This window comes from Molossus molossus, unplaced genomic scaffold, assembly GCF_014108415.1.
Source record: "Molossus molossus isolate mMolMol1 unplaced genomic scaffold, mMolMol1.p scaffold_m16_p_1, whole genome shotgun sequence".
Taxonomy (NCBI): Eukaryota; Metazoa; Chordata; class Mammalia; order Chiroptera; family Molossidae; genus Molossus; species Molossus molossus.
In genome coordinates this window covers 217,447,995-217,465,921 of record NW_023425344.1, presented here as the reverse complement: position 1 = coordinate 217,465,921, position 17,927 = coordinate 217,447,995, and the positions used below count along the sequence as shown (strand labels likewise).

At 44.4% G+C, this 17,927-nt stretch overlaps 1 protein-coding gene across 1 annotated transcript in view; it reads right to left on the bottom strand.

Moving 5' to 3' along the window:
- The window catches only part of RHOJ (ras homolog family member J), an 89,568-nt gene extending 72,443 nt beyond the window's left edge, over positions 1 to 17,125 (bottom strand). The window contains exon 1 of the mRNA XM_036265930.1: positions 16,536 to 17,125. Coding sequence (XP_036121823.1) covers positions 16,536 to 16,779 — 244 coding nt within the window. The 5' untranslated portion in view covers positions 16,780 to 17,125. The remainder of the gene's footprint in view (positions 1 to 16,535) is intronic.
- Between the last annotated feature and the right edge of the window lie 802 nt (positions 17,126 to 17,927).

Here is a 17,927-nt window from a genome sequence, read left to right as displayed (position 1 = left end):
CTGGATCACTGATCAATTCACCAAGGAAGAAATACTTAGCCCTTCCTCATTCTTCTATCCTAGTGTAATTTCCATAACTGAATTTCTATGATTCTCACATATACCATGGAAACATTTCTTATGGCCCTGGCTGGTTTGGCTCAGCAGTTGGAGCATCGGCCTGGGGACCAGAGAGCCCTGGGTTTGGTTCCCGCTTGGGGCATGTACCAAACCAAACAAAACAAAACAAAAAAACATTTCTTATGTATTTTCCTTAATAAAGGATAACATTTAAACTGCATTAGCATGAAATTTGGCTAGTCAGGAACTGCTTGTCATGTTAATATACCACTCTTTTCTTGAAGACCAGGGGCCTCCCTTTCACCGGGTAAAGGTAGCTCAGAGGGGGCGCAAGCTCCTGTACGTACAAAGCAAGTTTAAGATCCTCAAAACAACCAGTAGGAGAACACGAAAAGACGAAATAAGAATCCAAACCATTGTAGTGAGGCTCTTTCTTGGATACGTCATTCATCTTTCAGTAGCAGATTTTTGATTTTAAGAACCATAAAAAGAAAAAAGTGTGCATTAAATCTTCTGAAATCACCATTTTCAGTTACTCTGTTTAAAGGTTGTTAGTGCCCTTTTACAAAGAAATAGAAAAATGTGAACAATTTTAATGGACCAAATGGTCATTCTGTGGGCTGATTCTTTTAACCTCAAAATGCTTTACTCGGTGCTCTTCTGGGCTCTGAGTTAATTGCAGGGTTTGTGAAAGTAACCAGACATTGGCTGTGAAAGTGGAACTAAGTACCTCTGTATATGGGATAGAAACTCTCTCCCTCATTTCACAGGCAATAGGCTTCTAAGCTCACTGTTCACAGCACAGTAAAAGATGGGAAACCCAGGCAGTGATGATACCAGACAGGAGAACTATGATGGATGTACTAGCTCCTTGTTACAATGAAAGCAAATAAAGTGTGTTTTTTCAAATGATGTGTGGGTCCTTGAAAACTATGCCTTGATTAATCTATATGCCTGACCCCCTTCCACAGCTTCCCACCACTGTAAGTTCTAACACTTGGATATCAGCTGAAATTTTAGAAATCACTCGAGGACGCACATATTAAATAGACACAATGTGAAGTAATCTCTTTTTTGTGTAAATGACTATACTTAAGGTTAGTTGATAATGTAGTAGGGTCCCAAAGAACTTATGACCTCTTGTAGATACTTCAGGATTTGTTTATAGTTTGGCACTAAGATTTCTTCTTGTGTCTAGAAAAATCCACAGAGTTCTAGAGCACCCAGGACTGAGTTCTAGATCATCTTAGACTGGGTTCTAGACTACCCCAGAACATTTCTTTTGGTGAAACTGAAATTCAATCTGTAGTCATTGGTGAGGTTGCTAAATAGAATGTTTGGCTGTTCTGCACTACTCTTTAGAAGCTTTTAATATGTTAACTGGTCGGAAGTGAATGAAGCATAAAAGTCAGTCAGGATGATTTGTAATCAACTACATACTAAATCCTAGTAAGACTAGCTTGCCTGTTACAATGGCAGTGTGAGTATTCAGTGATCTATGGTAACCACAGGGACCAAAATGTTTCCTGTAATGCCAAAACGTGTGTCAACCTAAGAACACATTCTTTTCCTAATAAAAAGAGGCAAACCCATCAGAGTCGTGATCAAAAAGATTATTTAGTCTAGACTCTACATCCTGCTAGACTGCACCTAACCACATTGACAAGATCCTCATTCCTGCCAAGAACATTACAAAAGCTACTGTGCACTGGCTATGGATTAAAATACAAATTGTATGTGATTGACTTGAAGTGAATTCATGAGAAGCTGCCCATTAAAACTGGGGAAGGAATAGATCATGCATTTAATGAGAGTTGGAGTAATCTGGATGTTATTTATATCTGAGGATGACAAGGATGAAATTCCTTTGGTCCTCGAATATATTAAGACCCATTATTTGGAGGATGACAATGAGGACTTCTTCATCTTTGCTAAACTTGAGTGAGAGGAAATGGCTTTGATCTGCAGCCTGAGAGACTCCGTTTACCTAAAAGGGAGGGTAGTATGGAGAGTTATTAGGAGGGTAAAAGAATGAAATGAATAAAGTAAAACCACTGCAAAGTTTGTGCCTAATAATGACCCTTAAGATTGAACAGTTAGCCCTGGCCGGTTTGGCTCAGTAGTTAGAGCGTCAGGCCCATGGACCAGAGAGTCCTGGGTTTGGTTCCCGTTAAGGGCATGTACCTTGGTTACAGTTTGTCCCTGGCCCTGGTTGGGTCGTGCGTGTGGCAACCAGTCGATGTGTCTCTCTCACATCGATGTTTCTCTCTCTCTCCCTCCCTCTCACCCTCTAGCTCTATCTGAAGATAAATGCAAAATATATATATATATATATATATATATATATATATATATATATATATAACAGTCAGCCCACCCCATGTGGCTCAGTTGGTTGGATATCGTCCCCTGCACTGAGGTTACCAGTTGGATTCCTAGTCAGGGCACATGGGGTTGTGGGCTTGAATCCTGGTAGGGGGTTTGCAGGAGGCAGCTGATTGATGTTTCTCTCTCTCTCTCTCCCTCTCCCTTCCTCTCTCTAAAATCAATAAAAACATTAAAAAAAAAGATTGAACATTCACTGTCTCCTTTTAAAAGTTTGGTTAAAACCTGTTTATTATTGAAAAAAATTCTTAAGGCTCTTATTTACCATCTTGAACTATTGCAAGTGTCATGTGATATTAATTTTAGTTGAGGAAAGAAGCATTCAGGGCTCATAGTGCAAGCTAATCTAATAGGAGCAGAAGGGGGGAGAGCGTAGCCATTTTTCTCCTAACAACTCTTACTTTGACAAGTATAAAGTGCCCCATTATTCATATATATGAACTTGTTCACTGAATTCTCCCAAGCATACCAGCTGAAGATTAGTACACCTAGCAAACAAATGGTTGCAATTTATAAACATTATTCATAATTCTTAAGAGGTTTATTTCTGATCAAGGATATTATTGACTTACTGTTTTTCCTCTTAATTAATCACATTTTTTGAAAAAAGAGTTATATAGTACATACTTTAAGGATTTAAATTTTTCTTTTTTTGCCTGTAGTATATGGCATCTGAAAAACAGATATAAAACAAAAGTATTTAATATAATTGGGAAAACAACTTTTGTCTAGTTAAATCACTCAGAATTCATAAGTTTGAGATTTAACTGAAGACAAAACCTTTTGGAATTTTCTCCCTAGAAAAATAAATTGTTTTATATGTTTTAAACAAAGCCCATACAATATTTCTGAATGTGTGTTCATAATACTTAGGATGTATTCTTTTGAGATTTGGGAGGGTCAAATTCAACATAGAAAATTTTCTGACACTTCACACAGGGTGCTAACTTCAGTGTAGTGCAGTGGTTAGACTGTGAGATGCTTGGATGTCATTAATTAGTTAATTCAATTATTCAATCATCATTTATTTATTAGATATTTCTGGGTGTTGCATTGTAGGCTCATTCCCAGCCATGGGGACATAAGAGTAAATGAGACAGAAAGAACCTTGCTTTCACAAAGTGTACATTCTCAGGAAAGGCACGCAATGGACAATTAAATAAACAAGATAATAACAACAGAGGAAGTAAGCAGATTTTGAAAGGGAGCCCAATTTAATCAGGGTGGTCTGGCCTCACCGAGGAGGTCATTTGAACTAGGTAAATGTGAATATCAATTCTGCCACTTAGCCATGTGATGTTGGACAAGTTACTTCTCTGAGTTTCAGTTTTCTTGTCTATGAAATGAAGATACTTATTTCCTGGAGATAATTCACAGCTCAAGAAAGATAGCAACGGTAACACAGGGCTTGACACATATTAAATAATTAGCTAATTACTAGTTTTATCAATAAACTGTAAATATTACTGCAAAAGGATCAGGAAGCCGTTTTGTTCGTTAGGGTGCATTCTGCTTCGGCCGCTGAGTTCACTGTTTCTCTCTTGTTAGAAGTGGAATCAGATTCGAAGTCCTGATTTACTTATTTGTTTTAAAATAGCTGGAGAGACTCCAAAGGAAGGCTTGGTCCCCACTAGCAAGAATGCTTTTTGTCAATTGGTTGTTCAGATAAGGGTGCCCGGATCCCAGTTACGAAATTTCTGCCTTTTCCATAATTTACACGATGTCTCTTCCAGGGACCAGATTCTAGTCCAAGTTGAAACTTTTTGGACTCTGAGAAATTGAATTTTAGGCGACTTTCCATTTTTGTTTTTTTTTCTCTTTTTCCCCAAATGTTAGGTCAAAGCATGAAGAAGAACAGAAGAATTTGCAGAAGGGAAACAGATGTTTCTGTTCATTTCATAATAGTAGAGCTGGATGGATATGGAAGAACAGTAACAGTGTCCAAGACAGAGACACACCAAACCACCCCAAGGATTTCAGGCTCTTTCCTGTTTTCTTAAGACTCCTTTGCTTCAGAGAGTAGGTGTTCTCTGATTTCCCTCAGCGACCCCTCCGGAGGTCTGACAGTCATGCTGACTGTTGTTTTACGGACAACAGGCTCAGCCAACAGCCATTCATGCTGGTGCGGCTTTGCTAATCAGGACGCAGGCTTGTCTCCCAGCAGCTGGTGCACCCACGTTAGCCTGTTATCTCCTCACTGCTGTGGTTTCGAGTTCCCACTGTCTCTGTTCTGAGACTGAGGCTCTCTCCCAGCCTCGCACCCGCCTCCCCCCGGTGCTTTCTGGTTCTCAGCCTCGTATGTTCTCTTTCTTGCTGGGTCCCTCGCCCCAGCCATGGGAACAGATCTTTCTGGCAGCTCTCTGGTTCCTCACTGAGGAATTCGCTAGCTGCTCTGAGCGGCTCTGAAAACCTCTTCTAGTTTTATACAGGTTCTACTGTTACAAACTACCGAGTCAAGAAATTATATATATACACATACACACACATAATTAATATATATTAATTATATATAATTAACGTTCTTTTAAATTGTTTTTTAACTGATTGATAGTTGACTACAGAATGGTTCCTCTGTACTTAATTCGTAGGCACCTGTACAGCATAAAGAAGACTTTTCTGAACTTGCTAAATTACATTAGATCAAGCTAGATGAAGTTAGGATCTCCAAATGGTTTTGAACTATAAGATGGGAGTTTCATAGGTTTCATCTAATCTGAAATGCCTAAAATGCTTGTAGAAATTTATATTTACAGGTTTTTCTTAGTGAGCCTGGTATAGCAGCCCTGGCATGGACCAAAGCTGCATTTTTAACCAGCAGGTTTGATGACCGGGCAAACTTCAGAAATACAGGCGTGTCATTTGCAGTTGGGTAAACAGCTAACTAAATACGGTGCTTAGGGCAGCTTATGTTGTTTATGTGGGTCTACTGTGTTTAGTGTAAAGTCCGTTCAAGTCTGTTTGCTCTTTCGTGGGGCCTATAGCTCACCTGTCTTACAATTATGTGTGGCCGAGGGTCTAACTTCTCTCCAAAGGAAAGAACAGAACTGTGAACAAACTGATACCCGGTGCTGGTGGACGTGGCCCACGCACCCCTCCTCGCCTCCCTCCTCGCCTTCCCTCCTCATGTTCTTCCATCTTCCTGTCTAGATTCGGAGAGCGACAAAGTCCTAGGCGACAGCAGAGTCACAAGAAGGAAAAAGCCAATCCATGAATGACCGCATGGAACGAACCATCTCACAGTGTGAACACTTGCTCAGGTCTGGCACTAGAGCAGGAAATAGAATTATTCATCTATTTATTTATTTATCCTCACCCGAGGACATTTTTGCATTTATCTTTAGATGGAGCGGGAGGGAGAGAGGGAGGAAGAGAGAGAGAGAGAGACATCGATGTGAGAGACACATCGACTGGTTGCCACCCAACGACTCCAACTGGGGCGGCGACAAACTGCAACCGAGGTACGTGCCCTTAGCGAGAACTGAACCCGGGTCTCTCTGATCTGTGGGCCGTCGCTCTAACTGCTGAGCCAAACCGGCCAGGGCAGGAAATAGAATTTTAACAGTTTAAATCACTACATTTTTGCATCTGTTTATTACAGCATCCGATCCTATCTGATATACTGCCATCATTTAAAAAACCTAAAACAAGTGTTGGCTTAGCCAGTAAGGGGTAGGTGGTAAAAAAACAGAACAGGCTGGAAAGATGGAGATCTCTATTACACTGTGGCAAGATGTTTCGCTAAACTGCTGTCTGTGAAACCTGGGAGGTAAACCTGTTCCTAAAGAGTCTATAGCACTCAAAAAGAAGAAAAGAGCTGGATTTGTCGTTTTTAAAGCAGATTGATAGAACACATATTAATGATCTTATAAAGTTGGAAAATTGATTATTTTTAAAGATATTTATTTATTGATTTCAGAGAGAATGAGAGGGAAAAGAGCGAGAGAGACAGAGAAAGAGAAACATCGATCTGCTGTTGCACCCACTCATGCACTCGTTGGTTGACCCTTGTGTGTGTCCTGCCCAGGGACCAAACCCACATCCTTGGCATTGGGATGACGCTCCAACCAACTGAACTACCTGGCCAGGGCAAATTGATTATTTTTGGATTCCACACATACGAGATACGATTAAAAAAGGAGTTGAGCAAGAATGTTCCTTTCTCCCTTTTAACAAGAAAACCATCTCTCTGTCAAGCAAGCATTGCCCGTCTGTCTGCGCCCACTGCTTCATGTAGCCTGCAGGCAGCCCTCGTTAACCTGAGAGCAAAAGGCGCTGGCTACGGAAGCAGACAAACACAGCATGTTTAAGAACTAAGTCTAGGAAAGACGAACGTCAGTCTTGGATATGGTTTCGGACACACAGGACTTACCAGAAGCCCGGTAAGTTTTGGAGAGAGTTGTACTTCCAAAGAAACTTCAATCTTGGACTAAATATGCTATGACTTTTAAAAAACCACTTGAACCCCCAAACGGCAAAAGTAAGAAACAGGCTCTGAGGTTGTGCAGCCCCCAAGGAAGACATACCTTCTAAGGTCCAATTCAGATGTGTGTCCTTAGAGGACAGTGGATGAGGAAGGAAACCCCCCGAGAGCCTACCAGGGAAAGTCAAGAATAATGGATAAAGGAATTCCTCTCAGAGAACAGCATTAGGATCTGCTCAAAAACCTTCCCGACTGCCAGGGCAGGGGTCTTCCTAGTGTCTGCCTCCAGGAGTTTGTTACTGCGATGTGTCTCCTACCCGTCCCTTTTCTGAAAGGGGGTTATCCCATCCCCATTCTATCATTGTCCACGGGGTGACTGTGTACATAGGACAGATAATTAGTCTTCTACTGGACCATGAGGAGCCACATCTCCATCAGATGGAAAGGACAATGTGCTCGCCACCTGCCGATGCTGGACTTGGACCTGCTTTGGTGACAGAATGGGACCTGGGCAGTTCCTCTTGGGAAACGGGTGAGTTTGCTGTACATGTTGGGAGGGTGTGCAAGGATATTTGGTGGCTGGAGAGTCTGATGCAGGTGGAGATGACCAGTTTCCATCAAAATCCTCTCTTCCCTCTTTGACAGTGTAGGTGGGCTTTATTTCCCAGCCTTACTTAGAGTGCGATGTGGCCTTGTCACTAAGTGATTCCCTGTGGAATGTGACTAGAAATGACATCTGTCACTTTCTAGACCTGGTCCATAAAACTTACCATTCAAGTGTCTCTATGTTCTCATTAGTCTGGTTGGATGCAGACAGCTGTGAGATCCTAGGGAATGGCAAGGGTCACACACTGGAAGGAGCCCAAGTCCCTAAATGACCACATGGAGGAAAGTATCCCCACTAACTTGAACACCTGCCCAGGGCAAGGAACACTTTGCCATGGTGTTAATCCCTTACATGTTTGGGTCAATTTGTTATAGCAGGTTAGTGTTCCTTAGCTAACACTGGCTTTAAAAAAATGTTTTTATTTTTTATTTTTAGAGAGAGAGGAATGGAGAGAGAGAAAAACATCGATCAGTTGCCTCCTGCACGCCCCCTACTGGGGATCAAGCTTGCAACCCGGGCATGTGCTCTGACCTGAATGGAACCAGGACCTCTCAGTCCATGGGACGACTCTCAATCCACTGAGCCACACCGGCCGGGGAACACTGGCTTTTTGATGAATGTTATTAGCTTAAACTGATACTCTGCTTAATTGTTTGTTTGCTATTTCATGGCCTTCACTTCTTCCATTACAAGTTATCTAACCTAGGGCAAATTGGTAAATGTCTTTGTGCCTTGATTTCCTCATTAGTAAAATTGGGAATATAATAGCACCTCATAGGATCATTGTGAGGAGGCAGTGAATTGATGTATGAAAATACAAGTTTGACTGAAGGACCATGGAGGTGTTCAGCTGCTGCTGTTGTTGTTAGTCCACACTCTTGTGGCATTTGGGCTGCGTCACTCATGCTACCACATACTGAGACTGGGAATGAAGAGCACTCTGAATAAAAGTTGTGCTGTGGCCCTGGCCAGTTTGGCTCAGCGGTTAGAGCGTCGGCCTGCGGTCCGGAGAGACCCGGGTTCGGTTCCCGCTAAGGTCACGTACTTCGGTTGCAGTTTGTCCCCGGCCCTGGTTGGTCGTGCGGGTGGCAGCCACTCGATGTGTCCCTTCACGTCGATGTTTCTCTTTCTCTCTCCCTTCCTCTCTCTCCCTCCCATTCTATCTGTACAAAAAATGGAAAAATATCCTCGCGTGAGGATAAAAAAAACAACAAACAAACAAACAAAAAAAAGCTGTGCTGTGAACCAGGACAAAATGCTGAGTGAGTACCCACACATCAGCTGTTTTTGCTTTGTGAAAATTGGGCACATTCAAAAGTTCAGAGTATTCAGGAACGATGCCAGGCTCACTATGACTCATAGATGATCCCTCTCGAGCTTGTGATGGGATTCACCCTGACCTCACTACACCCGGAAAATGAACTGTTTGGACTCTGCTAACCAACCCAAGGGGTGCGTGGACTTTTGTTTGTGCGAAAGTAAATTTTCTGCCTTATCGGAAGCTGTGTCCTCACACAGAGGGCGGGGCCTCCACAGACCTGTGATCGTGCGCTCACGACGGAGGAGGGAGACCCTTTCTGTGGCCTTGTCCTCCCCCTCCTTTCCCAAGAGGCCTCTGTGTGTTGCCGCCTTCACAGTGCCTGTGTAGAACAGGCCAGCTACGTCCCCAAACACAGACATCCAATGCACGGAGCCTTCTCGGAGGCCCCAAATTCGCTGTTTGACTCCCAAGAAGAGAGAGAGATGGCAGATTTTGGTCAAGTTATACCAGAAATAAAACACTGTTCACCTGAAGCCCAACCTCAGCGGGCATTTAAGTAGCAAAGCTGATGAAGCGTTTCCTAGCTGCACAGTCAAGGGAGCCGGGCCTTGGGCAACGGGAGCCCGTTTGCCGCAGCCTGACCTGGTCGCGGCCCTTGGTTTGTGACAGTGAACCTGGGACGTGGGAGGGTTCTGGAGGTGCAGTTTCTGAAGCTGGGAGCCTGGCTTTTCTTGGGTCACTCTGGTCACAGGGACTTAATTTTCTTTTTTCCTCTTTTTTATTTCTAAGAGAAGCAGTTCACAACTCACCACCTCTGCAGTATACTTTCGTTTTCTGAGCATAATTTCTGCCCTGGGCCTCTGACCGTGATGCTCTCATAAGCATCACAGTGTGGACTGTGGAGGGAACTATCCAGACCACTTGGTCACTGCACCCGAGGTGCGGCCTCTGAGAGCCCAGTGAAGGCACCAGACACGCCTCGCATGGCCGCAGAGAAGAGCTGCGGGGGGTTGGATACCGATGGGTCTGGGTTTTGAGCACTGGGGCATTTAGAAGGAACAGCGTGAATGATTCCACTGGCCCACTCTTGTCTCCTCTTTCCCTAGTATCTTTTATATTTTTGTCTAAAGTTAGAAACCTGGTGATTTATTTCATAGTCCCCTGAGAGTTGTTTTAGGTTCCCTTTTGGCTTACAAAACATGAATCTCGTTCGTTCTCCAGAGACTCTCAGATGTTTTCAGAAAGAACAAAAGAGAATGTACTGAGTAGGTATTTCCGAACGGGCAGAACTGTGTCACAGCCCTCTCTCGGCCTGGGGCTTTGTTTCTATTCTTTTCTGTCCTTTTCCCCTGCAGATTGGACTCCTCCTCTGCTCTGGCCATTAAGGTTGTGACTCAGTCTACCGTGGACCAATCACCATTTAATTAGGTGGGAAAAGTTAGAATTTCAGCTCTGGGTGAAAATATCCTTTTACACTCACTCAGTTGATAGGGCAGCTCGATTTCCCCCCCTTTTCCACAAATTGTGCTAATTTCCTGCATAGGCAGCCTGGGTTTGCAAATTGTGGCTTAAAATGAGTTTCCAAACACAAGTGGTTTTTGACAAACTCTAGGAGGCATGGGTGATAGAAGAAAAAGCCACAGACAAAATCAACTCTGATTCTGAGAATGATGGAATTGGTGCATGAGGTTCATCATGCCCAGATTTCAGCCGAATGGGCTTATTTCACACACATGCACACGCATAAACATACAAACCACGGACACAGTCTAACTCAACGAGCAGTGTGGCTACACTCGAAATGGAAGTGCTGTCCTTTTGTCAGGTCGTGGGAGATTGAGAGTACTTTCTCAGTGCGGGGTAGCAGACCTCAAAGCTACAGCCGGGTAAGGACAGGAGGGGAGAAGAAATGTGGTTGTCCCATGGTAGCCCGTGACAGCTCCAAGGGTTGTTAGGACATCCTGAATCATCTTGGAGGGAGGTGGAGAGAGACTTTTCTTAGGTACACCTGTAAGAAAGCATGAGTGACTCCCTTCCTATCATCATCCTACTGTCCCCCACTTTTAGTCTTAGCCTTTAGTTGAACTTGGGCTACTCTGGAGGATGCTCTTATGTAAGAACTTAAGTGTTTGTGTGTGCCATCCAAAGTTTAGGGAGGCTTTGGGCATATGGAGGAATTCGAGTACATCCCATTTGTTACCAAGTGAAATTTACACATTTAGAGTTACCTGCTGGATGGATTTGATATCGGCCACTGACATCAAGGAAATTCAGTGATGTATTATAATTCCAGCAGAGATAAAATACTTATTTAGTATGTGAACAAAATAGTTCAAAAATACAATAATGTATTAAATATATATAATAAATTTTATTATTATTATTTTTTTCCTTTATTGATTTCTAGAGAGAGTGGAAGAGAGAGGGAGAGAGAGATAGAAACATTGATGAGAGACAACATTGATTGGCCACCTCCTGCATGCCCCCTACTGGGGATCGGTCCTGCGACCTCTTGGTGCATGGGTCAATGAGCAACCACTGAGCCACACCAGCCGGGCTGTATTAAATATTTTTATATGTTCATTCCTAAAGAGATATCTATTAGACCAGCAGTTTGTTCATTTATTCATCAAAGCTTTAACGAGTCAGGAATTATCTCAGCATGGGAGGGCTGGACGATGAAGACATACTCATTCACTTATGTTTTTTTTTTTTATTATTCAGACAGAGCAGGAGGGAGAGAGAAACATCGATGTGAAAGGACACATCGAGTGGCTGCCACCCGCACGACCCAACCAGGGCCGGGGACAAACTGCAACCGAGGTACATGCCCTTAGCGGGAACCGAACCCGGGTCTCTCAGGACCGCAGGCCGATGCTCTAACCGCTGAGCCAAACCGGCCAGGGCTCATTCACTTATTTAATGACTGTCTATTGAGAGTCTATGTTGGGCTCTGTTTTAGAAGCTGGGGACAGAACAGTGAACAAGAAAAAGTCCTTGCCCTTATGGAGTTTACATTTCAGTGGGGGATAAAAACGTAAGCAAATAAATATAAATATGATGCCAGGTAGTGTGAAACGTAATGAAGAAAGATAGAGCAGCATGGGGGGTGAAAGGGCGACTCTGCCATGTGTGTGGATGTGTTGAAGAGCATGGTCCATTGAAGCTGAGGGGACCTGGAGAAATAGTGTCAGGCTGGAGGAACAGCAGATACGAAGTCTCCAGGGAGGAAGGAGTTGAGTGTGTCTGAAGACTAGACAGATGGCTGGTGTGGCCAGGCGGACACACTGGAGAGTGGAGTGAGGAGAGGAGGTTGGAGAGGCAACAGGGAGGAAGTCGTGGAGTGCCCTGCAGACCATGCTAAACCACGGGGTCTGAGTGTGATGGGATTGGAGGATGCGGGGCTGTGGATGGCCCCCCTGCCAGCTCTGTGCAGAACTGACCATTGGGGGCAAGATTAGAAGCAGGAAACCTGGAGGCCTTTATAGTAGTTTGGATGAGAAAGGATGGTGGCTTGGACAAGAGAGAAGGCAATGGAGGAGGGGAGAAGTAGTCAGGTTTGAGATGTACTTTTTTTTTTTTAATTCTCACCTGAGGATATTTTTCCATTTATTTTGAGGCAGAGTGGGAGGAAGAGGCAGAGAGAGAGAGAGAGAGAGAGAGAGAAGGAAAGGGAGGGAGGGGAGGGGAGGGAAGGGAAGGGAAGGGAAGGGAAGGGAAGGGAAGGGAAGGGAAGGGAAGAGAAGAGAAGAGAAGAGAAGAGAAGAGAAGAGAAGAGAAGAGAAGAGAAGAGAAGAGAAGAGAAGAGAAGAGAAGAGAAGAGACATCGACGTGAGAGAGACACATCGACTGGTTGCCTTCCACATGACGGACCAGGGCTGGGACCAAGTTGAAACTGAGGTACGTGCCCCTGACCGGAATCAAACCTGCGACTCTTTGGTCTATGGGCCGATGCTCCAACCACTGAGCCAAACAGGCCAGGGCTGAGATGGACTTTGAATGTTGAGCTGATTTGGCAGTAGGTTTAGATGCAAAGGAAGAAAGAAGTTAAGGAGAATACCAATTTTGTTTGTTCTCAGCAACTGGGTTTGTGTACGTTTGTGGGGAAGATCAGGGGAGGAATAGATTGGGGGAATTAAACATTTCTGCTTTGGTCAGGTTAAGTTTGAGATGCCTACTAGATATCCACATGAACCATTGGATATATGAGTCTGGGTCTCAGAGGTTATGAGGAGCAAAGGTATAACTTTGCGTATGTAAAGCCATGAGACAAGATACAATCAACCAGGGCATGAGTGTAATTAGAGAGGAGGGCCGGGGCTGAGCCAGTGAGGGGAACAATAACCAGGAGAATGTGATGTCTCTGAAACCAAGGAAAGAAAATGTCTCAACGAGAATAATAAACTATAAGAAAAGCCTTCAAGAGACCAAATAAGATGAGGACCGAGAATTGAACACTGGATTTGGCAAGATATGACCCTTTTCCTCAGAAGCTCATAGCACAGTGAGAGTGGAAAATTAAAGAAACAGATAAACTGCTATCCAATGGTGGAAGTTGTGTTCTAGAAATGTTAACAGGTCTCTGGAGATGGGTTGAAGATGGAGCAAGAAGCTTCCCTTGGAGAATCAGGGACAACTACATGGAGGAAATGTATTCTCAGATGCTGGTAGGTGGGGAAAAGGGAAAATTATCAAGATTCATAAAACTTAAAAAAATTTTTTTTAGTGGTTGTTGATTTTTCTATAATCACTCATGCAAAGCTAGTATTTCCTCTCCCGAGTGAATATCCCATTACTATCACTCCATGTGGACATATTTATCAATCATCAACACACATGATAACTATGAGGACAGTATACATACTCCATCACACCCTACACCATTTGGAGGCCACCCTTGGAATTACATTTTTCCTTGTTATAGTCTGTATCTTTTAATTATATTTAATTTCCCTTTATAGCTGTGTGTAAGTATAAAGACCCTATTCTTAATAATAATAGCTACAATGTACCTAACACCTATCATTATAAGGCACTGTTCTAAGAACTACATTAATTTATTTTGTCCTCACAAATAGTCCTGACACCTCCCTTTTATTCCATTTGTGACAATCGAGGCACAGTGAGGTTAAGTAACTTGCTCAGGGCCACACAGTGTTGGCTTCAGAGCTTACCATTTTGAGCGGTATGCTATATTTCTGTCCTTACTATTATATCTCTACCTTCCTGGGGTGGGCATCCATTAGGGAAACATCTTCAAGGGATAGGCTCTCTCTGACCTGAACTATAATTTTCTAAAGATTCAGTAAACTAGTTACATGCAGATTGTCATTTCAGAGTAGTCTGGTAGGACTCAGGGACTGGGGACTGGTTACTTCTCCACATGGAGAAGAGAGCATTCTTTTTCTTTACAATTGCTTGTAGATTCTCATGTGACTGTGTAAGAATGTAGCTTATATATTTAGAGGATGTGGTAAAAGACGCTGGAGTCTTTGTGATGGAGGAGATCCCTCTACTGATGGAAACGCTCACTTCATTACCATCCTCGATGTGTGTGGCTCATGTCTTCTTTTCCTTTATAACCTAATCATCAAGTAGCCAAAATCTTTTTTTAAAAAAAATATTTTTTCTTTATTGATTTTAGAGAGAGAGGAAGGGAGAGGGAGAAAGAGATAGGAACACTGATGAGAGAGAACATCGATTAGCCACCTCCCGCTGGGCATCAGGCCCACAACCTGGGCACGTGCCCTGACCGGGAATCAAACTGGCGACCTCTTGGTGCATGGGTCAATGCTCAACCACTGAGCCACACCGGCCGGGCAAACCAAACTCTTTAAGATGCTCAAATAACAATTAGTGGTGGTTTCGCCTTTGAGCTCTAATTTTTTTTATTGGCTGACCTCATCTGTAAAGATGGTTTTATTCTCTTTCTTTTTGGATACTATCCTGCAATGGGCTCACCCAACAGATGGGGATACAATACCTAATTTTCGAAGGCATTCAAACCTCTTCCTGGAGTAGATTTTGGTTTCCACCTTTGATCTAACACAGGTGTTAGAAATGTTTTTGAAATTAGGTACCAGCCAGTTTTCCTTCCCTGGCTGAATCTAAAACGTTTACAGGTCACCTATCCTAATAACTTTAAGTTGCAGATCCCATAGTTTCATAAGTCATTGTCCCCCCCCCCCCCCCATGGGAAAAGCCTATCTGTTCTTCTCTTTATTATGTTCTCATTAAAACATTCTTCCCGCCCTGGCCGGTTTGGCTCAGCGGTTAGAGCGTCGGCCTGCGGTCCGGAGAGACCCGGGTTCGGTTCCCGCTAAGGGCACGTACCTCGGTTGCAAGTTTGTCCCCGGCCCTGGTTGGTCGTGCGGGTGGCAGCCACTCGATGTGTCTCTTTCACGTTGATGTTTCTCTCTCTCTCTCTCTTCCTCTCTCTCCCTCCCACTCTATCTGTGCAAAAAAATGGAAAAATGTCCTCGGGCGAGGATAAAAAAAAAAATTCTTCCCTAGGCACAGTCATTATATTTTCAGAAAAGCTGAGGGGAGCTAGCTTTTAATTTCTACAAATATAGGGCTGCCGGGAAATGGGCTCCGCGGTGCTCCCCCTGTGTGCTCTGGAACATTGTCATAAACCCTGTAAATGGAGGAGGCGGGGGCCGAGGTGATTGTTTAGCTCTGGAAAAGAAGCTACTTCCTGCAGAAAGAGGATTTCAAATGGCCACATCACAAAGCCAACACTCACACAGGTTTCCTGTGGGCCATTTCCCCTCTGCTGAATCTGACCCAACGCCAAGGCGAAGGAAACTTTCCTCTTATAAAATCCCAAACTCTGATAACTCATCAAGCTGATCCCCGTGTTACAAAAGTTATACAATCAATGCGATTGTGAACTTCTGAAGAATTTCATGAACTTGGTTTTAGGAAATTGAATAAGATTTGTTTTGGAAATGAAGAGAAAAAGTAAGAGTCACATGGAAACATTTAGAAACGGTATCACGCTGATAAGCTACCACACTACACGTGTTAGAACACTTAAAAATATATATACCTGAAAGGATTAAGTTGTGACAACAATATGTTAACTGTCATGCTTTAAAATATTTTATCCCCAGTTTTGTCCTTTTGGGACATACTTTAAAATGTTTCAAATTTTATTTTTACTTTTTAAAACCTATCCAATAAAAATGTTTCTTTTCCTTCAAGATACAGATCTCCTAATAGACATTTAAACCCTTTTAATACTTCCCCTCAACCCACAACCCCAGGAAAATCAGAGTACAGTAGTAGCACCAATTGTTACAGAAAAACGGAAATTCCAATGTTGTTAATCTCAGCATTTGCATTTATGAATGGCATGAGGTGAATATAGAAAAAGTGGCAAGAACACTTTTTTCACCAATTGTGTGGTGAGTGGAGATTTTACTTTTGTAAAAAAAAAAAAGAGCGGTGAGGCAATCCCACTACATTTAAAAATGTTCACAATAAAAAGTTAATGCATCTCAGGCGCCTGTTGAGTAAAATCCCTGGCCCCCAAACCTACAGGACATTTCAGGGAATCTCCCCAGTATCATTCAATCGATTTAAGGGGGGAGGGAGTGTCACAATACAAATGGATGTACACATGTCCTCCTAATAATTCCAGCCAAGTCCTTGGTCGTATGTCACGCTAATCTCCCTGGGTACGGCCATGCCCACACCCCACACCGGCAGTGGAACTCAGCCAGGCCCCTGTGAAGTTGAGGTGTCTCCTCCCGCGTCACTCACCCCGTCGGCAGGACAGACGTCCCCCTTTCTCTTACCTGCGTAGTGGTCAAACACCGTGGGCACGTATTCCTCCGGGAAGGCGTCGTTGGCGTAGCTCATCAGCAGGCAGGTTTTCCCCACGGCCCCGTCCCCCACCACCACGCACTTCAGCATCGTCTTCTCGCTGCCGCCGCAGCCGCAGCGGCTGTCATCTCCCTGCCTGCAGTTCATTCTGGCCGCTCGGGCTGCTGTGCCCGCGGCTGGGACCGGGCTGCCGCCCTGGCTCCCCCCCGAGCCCATGAAGCGGCAGGAAGCCAGCGCGGGCTCCGATCACTCTGCCTGACTTCGGGCGCCCGGGACCGCCCGGACTGGCCCGCGGCAGCTGGCGGACGCCCCCTGGCACACCATGCCGGCGGAGAAGGCAGCGCACCCTCGAGAATGCCTACAAGGGTCTGTCTCCTTCCAGCGTGAGTCCAGAAACCCTCATCGCCACTGAGTTCTGGGGGCTCCCTGGCAGCCTGGGAAGTTCGGCAGCCGGAGGGGTTCACGCTGCTCCCCGCCTCCCCAGCCTGGCCGAAGACACGGGCTGTGGCTGGAGCGTCCCCGCTTTGCACTTCGCAGCGAACATGGAGGAAAGCGGGGCTCCCTCGCGGAGCTCCCCTGCCTGCTCCGGCTCGCCGGGCGTCAGGAAGTCATGGGTTTCCTGCCGCATTCCATATTAGGGCCAGCGGGCCGGGGAGGCTGCAACAATGGGAGCTCTGTGTGCGTGTGTGTACTTCTGGGGAGCGCTGCCAGGACTCGGCGGGAAAACACTGGGGGTCCCACTGCAGACTCAAGCTGTCAGACTTCCTGTTTTGTCCACCGCTGGGGGCTGCTTGCCTGCGCCTGGCTGGGAAGAGGCTGATGAAAGGATGGAAACTGGGGAGGACTGTCTGCCACAGAAACGGGGGACGGTTTCAGCGAGCGGGAGAACCACACCAGCCGTTGTAGGATAACATATGACATCATCCCTCCCTGAGTCACCAGTTAAAAGCTCTGTAAATTAAAAATGGACAGTTCTTCATGTACTTAAAGGAGAAATATTAAGCAATTCCTCCCTGCAATAAAGAAAAAAAAAACAACCTTCCAGAGTTAGTTACACTGTTTCAAAGGGAAATGTAGATCATGAGTGGAGTAAGTGAGATCAGGTTTATAAGTTGCCACAGTTGAGTACAATACTCAAACAAATGTGTATTCCAGACACAAACATTTTTTGGTCGTAGCACATAAGAAACAATCAGATGTGAGACATTTGCATCTTCTTATTAGTGAATAAACACACATGTGCTTGGCTCACCCTTACCCTTGGAAATGAGTGTGTGGGACGGCTTTATTGGTTTGTTTTAGGCCCCCAAACAATGCTTTTACTTGGACGGTTCCCTTTTAGATTTAGCCCCATCCCCTTGGGT